Raw genomic sequence first — 6,990 nt, 5'->3', positions numbered from 1 at the left:
GTATACAGCACATCACCTCTTATCCTCCTGTATACAGCACATCACCTCTTATCCTCCTGTATACAGCACATCACCTCTTATCCCTCCTGTATACAGCACATCACCTCTTATCCCTCCTGTATACAGCACATCACCTCTTATCCTCCTGTATACAGCACATCACCTCTTAGGAGGAATACTCTGCAGGGGGTGATTATATTGTACTGGTGGAGGAGGAGGAATAATCTGCAGGGGGTGCTTATACTGTATGTGGAGGAGGAATAATCTGCAGGGGGTGCTTATACTGTATGTGGAGGAGGAACACTCTGCAGAGGGTGATTATACTGTCTGTGGAGGAGGAACACTCTGCAGAGGGTGATTATACTGTCTGTGGAGGAGGAACACTCTGCAGAGGGTGATTATACTGTCTGTGGAGGAGGAATAATCTGCAGGGGGTGCTTATACTGTATGTGGAGGAGGAACACTCTGCAGGGGGTGCTTATACTGTATGTGGAGGAGGAACACTCTGCAGGGGGTGCTTATACTGTATGTGGAGGAGGAATACTCTGCAGGGGGTGCTTATACTGTATGTGGAGGAGGAATACTCTGCAGGGGGTGCTTATACTGTATGTGGAGGAGGAACACTCTGCAGGGGGTGCTTATACTGTATGTGGAGGAGGAAAAATCTGCAGGGGGTGCTTATACTGTATGTGGAGGAGGAATACTCTGCAGGGGGTGCTTATACTGTATGTGGAGGAGGAATACTCTGCAGGGGGTGCTTATACTGTATGTGGAGGAGGAATACTCTGCAGGGGGTGCTTATACCGTATGTGGAGGAGGAATACTCTGCAGGGGGTGCTTATACTGTATGTGGAGGAGGAATAATCTGCAGGGGGTGATTATACCGTATGCACTCACATCTCTATGACATTTCCGCTCCTCCTGTACCATGTGCTCACATCTCTATGATATTTCCGCTCCTCCTGTATAAAGATGGCGGCGGGTGGCTTCCGTGTGCGCTCTTCTATTGCTTCCCCGGAGGTTTAGGTTCTCGTGTCTCGGTTCCATTTAAGCTTCTGGTCGGTGGATTAATGAGCTGTGCGGGAGCGGAAGTGCCGTGCTGCCGCGTGTACGGACCGGAACCATGGAGGGAACAGGTGAGAGACGGGACCGAGCCCGGGTCTGCATTATAATAACATTCCTCAAATCCACAGCACATAACACCAGGGGAGACCCCCCCCCCCCATATCACTGCCAGGACACAGGGGAGACCCCCCCCCCCATAACACTGCCAGGACACAGGGGAGACCCCCCCATAACACTGCCAGGACACAGGGGAGACCCCACCCCTATAACACTGCCAGGACACAGGGGAGACCCCACCCCTATAACACTGCCAGGACACAGGGGAGACCCCCCCCCATAACACTGCCAGGACACAGGGGAGACCCCCCCCCCATAACACTGCCAGGACACAGGGGAGACCCCCCCCCCCCCCATAACACTGCCAGGACACAGGGGAGACCCCCCCCCCCCCATAACACTGCCAGGACACAGGGGAGACCCCCCCCCCCCATAACACTGCCAGGACATAGGGGAGACCCCCCCCCCATAACACTGCCAGGACACAGGGGAGACCCCCCCCCCCATAACACTGCCAGGACACAGGGGAGACCCCCCCCCCCCCCCCATAACACTGCCAGGACACAGGGGAGACCCCCCCCCCCATAACACTGCCAGGACACAGGGGAGACCCCCCATAACACTGCCAGGACACAGGGGAGACCCCCCCCCCCCATAACACTGCCAGGACACAGGGGAGACCCCCCCCCCCCCATAACACTGCCAGGACACAGGGGAGACCCCCCCCCCCCCATAACACTGCCAGGACACAGGGGAGACCCCCCCCCCCCATAACACTGCCAGGACACAGGGGAGACCCCCCCCCCCCCATAACACTGCCAGGACACAGGGGAGACCCCCCCCCCCATAACACTGCCAGGACACAGGGGAGACCCCCCCCCCATAACACTGCCAGGACACAGGGGAGACCCCCCCCCCCCATAACACTGCCAGGACACAGGGGAGACCCCCCCCCCCCATAACACTGCCAGGACACAGGGGAGACCCCCCCCCCCCATAACACTGCCAGGACACAGGGGAGACCCCCCCATAACACTGCCAGGACACAGGGGAGACCCCCCCATAACACTGCCAGGACACAGGGGAGACCCCCCCCCATAACACTGCCAGGACACAGGGGAGACCCCCCCCCCATAACACTGCCAGGACACAGGGGAGACCCCCCCCCCCCCCCATAACACTGCCAGGACACAGGGGAGACCCCCCCCCCATAACACTGCCAGGACACAGGGGAGACCCCCCCCCCCATAACACTGCCAGGACACAGGGGAGACCCCCCCCCCCCATAACACTGCCAGGACACAGGGGAGACCCCCCATAACACTGCCAGGACACAGGGGAGACCCCCCCCCCCCCATAACACTGCCAGGACACAGGGGAGACCCCCCCCCCCCATAACACTGCCAGGACACAGGGGAGACCCCCCCCCCCCATAACACTGCCAGGACACAGGGGAGACCCCCCCCCCCCCATAACACTGCCAGGACACAGGGGAGACCCCCCCCCCCATAACACTGCCAGGACACAGGGGAGACCCCCCATAACACTGCCAGGACACAGGGGAGACCCCCCCCCCCCCATAACACTGCCAGGACACAGGGGAGACCCCCCCCCCCATAACACTGCCAGGACACAGGGGAGACCCCCCCCCCCCCATAACACTGCCAGGACACAGGGGAGACCCCCCCCCCCCCCATAACACTGCCAGGACACAGGGGAGACCCCCCCCCCCCATAACACTGCCAGGACACAGGGGAGACCCCCCCCCCCATAACACTGCCAGGACACAGGGGAGACCCCCCCCCCCATAACACTGCCAGGACACAGGGGAGACCCCCCCCCCCCCCCCATAACACTGCCAGGACACAGGGGAGACCCCACCCCTATAACACTGCCAGGACACAGGGGAGACCCCACCCCTATAACACTGCCAGGACACAGGGGAGACCCCACCCCTATAACACTGCCAGGACACAGGGGAGACCCCACCCCTATAACACTGCCAGGACACAGGGGAGACCCCACCCCCCCATAACACTGCCAGGACACAGGGGAGACCCCCAAGGACACAGGGGAGACCCCCCCCCCCCCCATGGGGCGATGATGTAGCTATGGGGGACGTCACCCACTTGTCGTGTTGTCGGGTTCCAGGGGATGAGGACGACGTTGCGTCTCACGCTCTGCACAAGAAGAAGCACAAGAAGCACAAGAAACATAAGAAGAAGCATCACCAGGAGGGGGGCCCCCCACCCCACAGCCGCAGCGCCCTAAAACCACAACTGCGCCTCAAGATCAAGCTGGGGGGACAAGTGCTGGGGACTAAGAGGTAAGTGTCCCCCACACCTGCCCCCCGTGTGCTGAGGTGCCCACCACTCACCAGGCTCTTCTCCCCCCAGTGTTCCCACCTTCACCGTTGTCCCCGAGCAGTCCCGCTCCCAGTCACCTCTCATGGTGGTGGATGAAGATGATGAGCCCCTGGAGGGCGTCCCCATAGAGCAGTACCGGGCCTGGCTGGGTGAGGAGGAGGGGTGCGGGCGGGGGAAGGAAGAGGGGCGCGGGCGGGGGGAGGAAGGAGGGGCGCTGGCGGTCGGGGGGTGGTGGGAGGAGGGGCGCTGGTGGTCGGGGGGGGGGGGGAGGAGGGGCGCTGGCGGTCGAGGGTGGGAGGGGCGCTGTCGGTCGGGGGTGGGAGGAGGGGCGCTGTCGGTCGGGGGGTGGGAGGAGGGGCGCTGGCGGTCGGGGGTGGGAGGAGGGGCACGGGGTGGGGGGGCACTGGCGGTCGGGGGTGGGCGGAGGGGCGCTGGTGGCCGGAGGGGGTGGGAGGAGGGGCACGGGGTGGGGGGGCACTGGCGGTTGGGGGTGGGAGGGGCGCTGGCAATCGGGGGTGGGAGGGGCGCTGGTGGCCGGAGGGGAGGAGGAGGGGCACGGGGTGGGGCGGCGCTGGCGGTCGGCGGTGGGAGGGGCGCTGGTGGCCGGAGGGGCACGGGGTGGGGGGGCAGTGGCGGTCGGGCGGGAGGAGGTGCACGGGGTGGGGGGGCAGTGGCTGTCGGGGGGGGGGGAGGAGGAGGTGCACGGGGTGGGGGGCAGTGGCGGTGGGGGGGCAGTGGCGGTCGGGGGGGGGGGGAGGAGGATGTGTTTGTAGCCCTTGTTGTGCGGTTGTGACCCGTTGGGTCTCCCTGTGTCTCCAGATGAGGACAGTAACATGGATCCGCTCCCCTCTCCTGTCGGGGCTGTGATTTCGGAGCAGGATGAGGAGCTGCGCTGGTTGGACGCTCTGGAGAAGGGGGACCTGGATATAAATGGGGACCTGAAGAGAGAGACCGATGAGACCCTGCTTACAGCGCGGCAGGTGAGTGAGGGGAGGACGGGGTGGAGGTACCTACCTGATCTGTGGTGGCTCTGTAGGTGAGTGAGGGGAGGCCGGGGTGGAGGTACCTACCTGATCTGTGGTGGCTCTGTAGGTGAGTGAGGGGCGGCCGGGGTGGAGGTACCTACCTGATCTGTGCTGCTGCTTTCCCCCACAGAGGGCCCTCTTACAGAAGCAGCAGACCCCCGCCGCCCCCCTGTACCCCCCGGCTGTGTACCCGCGTCCTCCGCAGGAGATGTCTCAGGAAATGTTGGTGAAGCGGGAGGAGAAGGCTCGGAAGAGGAGGCTGCAGGCGGCTAAGAAGGCAGAGGAAAGCAAGAAACAGACCATCGAGAGGCTGACCAAGACCTCCAAAACTCGGGGGGCCAAGCCTACATCAGGGAGGAGAGGGGGGCGCCATCCTCCCTGCCCCACTGTCCGCTACCAGGACAATGCACATGGTATCAGCATGTCCTATCCTTCTGGGGTCACCTACCCGCTTCCTGCAGAGCCCCGCCCTGCACTTCCCGCCCCCAAGCTCTGTGCTGCCCCGGGGTGCTCCAACCCCAAGAAATACTCGTGTTCAAAGACGCTGCTCCCCCTGTGCAGTCTGGAGTGTTACCGCAGGAATCTGGAGGCCGGGACTATGAGGAGCTCGTAATCTGCCCACCTGGTACCTACCAGCTGGGCTCATGGTGATTATTGGTGGTATGGAGGCCAGGACTATGAGGAGCACGTAATCGGCCCGCCTGGTACCTACCTGATGGGCTCACGGTGGTATGGAGGCCAGGACTATGAGGAGCACGTAATCGGCCCACCTGGTACCTACCAGCTGGGCTCATGGTGGTTATTGGTGGTATGGAGGCCAGGACTATGAGGAGCACGTAATCGGCCCGCCTGGTACCTACCTGATGGGCTCACGGTGGTATGGAGGCCAGGACTATGAGGAGCACATGAGCCGCCCGCCTGGTACCTACCTGATGGGCTCACGGTGGTATGGAGGCCAGGACTATGAGGAGCACGTAATCGGCCCGCCTGGTACCTACCTGATGGGCTCACGGTGGTATGGAGGCCAGGACTATGAGGAGCACGTGAGCCGCCCGCCTGGTACCTACCTGCTGGGCTCATGGTGGTTATTGGTGGTATGGAGGCCAGGACTATGAGGAGCACATGAGCCGCCCGCCTGGTACCTACCTGCTGGGCTCACGGTGGTATGGAGGGCCGGGGCAGCAGCCGTTATATTCTTGTACATGGGGGGGGGGGGGGGGGCAGGATATGAATATTAGGCAAGAAGATATTTTGTTGCAGTAAAGATTAGTAACTTTTGATTAAATTCTTTGGTTTTTTGGGCACCAAACAGCGTCTCCCAGACGATTATACTAACTCTGGGTGGGGAGGCGCATCCTAGCAGGACAAACCAGGAAGGTTTTCTCTATGAGCCTCCGATACTGATGGCTACCAAAACGTGGCACCAAAGCTTGTGGGGTTTTTTGTTTGTTTTTTAAACTGAAACTTTTTAAAGAATGATTAGTAACAGACGGAACTTTTCCAAGTGTTTATTTCTGTTAATGTTGATGACAAACAAAAAGCAAACGGCTGTACCCCCCCCCCCCCCCTGGTGACGGCACAAACGGCTGTACCCCTCCCCCCCCCCTGGTGACGGCACAAACGGCTGTACCCCTCCCCCCCCCTGGTGACGGCACAAACGGCTGTACCCCCCCCCCCCTGGTGACGGCACAAACGGCTGTACCCCCCCCCCCCCCCCGGTGACGGCACAAACGGCTGTACCCCCCCCCCCCCGGTGACGGCACAAACGGCTGTACCCCTCCCCCCCCCTGGTGACGGCACAAACGGCTGTACCCCTCCCCCCCCCTGGTGACGGCACAAACGGCTGTACCCCCCCCCCCCCCCTGGTGACGGCACAAACGGCTGTACCCCTCCCCCCCCCCCTGGTGACGGCACAAACGGCTGTACCCCTCCCCCCCCCCCTGGTGACGGCACAAACGGCTGTACCCCTCCCCCCCCCCCTGGTGACGGCACAATAAGATTCCTCCTTATATCCTTACCCACTGAACATTATCACAGCAGGAGAAACATAACCATTTTCTGGCAGCATCTATCCGCATCAGGTGACGCCGGCGCTGGTTGTGGTCGAGCCGTCGCCAGCTCCTCACGTCCTCGCACGCTGCGTCATGACCTGGGAGCACGGTGTCCGTATGTTTCAAAAACATCACAACCTCAAACCAATCCAGTCTGTGTTTGTAAGTTACTGCATTATGTGTTGTATGTACAAGAGAACTTGTCTAAATGTGCGGATGAACAGAAATCTATACAAACCATGTTACCATACATTTACAATACTGAAAGGAGTATTACATTATTCCTGCACGGTGGCCGTACTGGAGCATATCCTGCGGAACAGGAAGCCTTTATCATGCCCTCCTCTCGGCTCGCCTCGCTTGTAGTTTCCTGTCCCTGTCGTGGTGCCTCTGGTACGGCTGGCCGCTCTGTCTACCACCACGCCG

General features: G+C 61.5%; 1 protein-coding gene across 1 annotated transcript; it reads left to right on the top strand.

The window, feature by feature from the left end:
* Positions 1 to 996: 996 nt before the first annotated feature.
* INO80B (INO80 complex subunit B) lies at positions 997 to 6,012 on the top strand. Its single transcript, XM_072131734.1, has 5 exons — positions 997 to 1,136; positions 3,274 to 3,448; positions 3,519 to 3,637; positions 4,308 to 4,468; positions 4,644 to 6,012. The coding sequence occupies exons 1-5, from the start codon at positions 1,124 to 1,126 to the stop codon at positions 5,124 to 5,126; spliced, it is 951 nt and encodes a 316-aa protein (XP_071987835.1). The 5' UTR covers positions 997 to 1,123; the 3' UTR covers positions 5,127 to 6,012.
* The last annotated feature ends 978 nt before the right edge of the window (positions 6,013 to 6,990 follow it).

Source organism: Engystomops pustulosus, unplaced genomic scaffold, assembly GCF_040894005.1.
Source record: "Engystomops pustulosus unplaced genomic scaffold, aEngPut4.maternal MAT_SCAFFOLD_129, whole genome shotgun sequence".
Lineage (NCBI taxonomy): Eukaryota > Metazoa > Chordata > Amphibia > Anura > Leptodactylidae > Engystomops > Engystomops pustulosus.
Note: the sequence above shows the minus strand (reverse complement) of the source record. Positions and strands in the feature narration are given on the sequence as shown.

Excerpts from the sequence above, each read along its gene's own strand:
- INO80B (XM_072131734.1), top strand. Across the intron at positions 3,449-3,518 it reads CAAGTGCTGGGGACTAAGAG|TGTTCCCACCTTCACCGTTG; the intron begins GTAAGTGTCCCC and ends TTCTCCCCCCAG. Across the intron at positions 4,469-4,643 it reads CCCTGCTTACAGCGCGGCAG|AGGGCCCTCTTACAGAAGCA; the intron begins GTGAGTGAGGGG and ends TTTCCCCCACAG.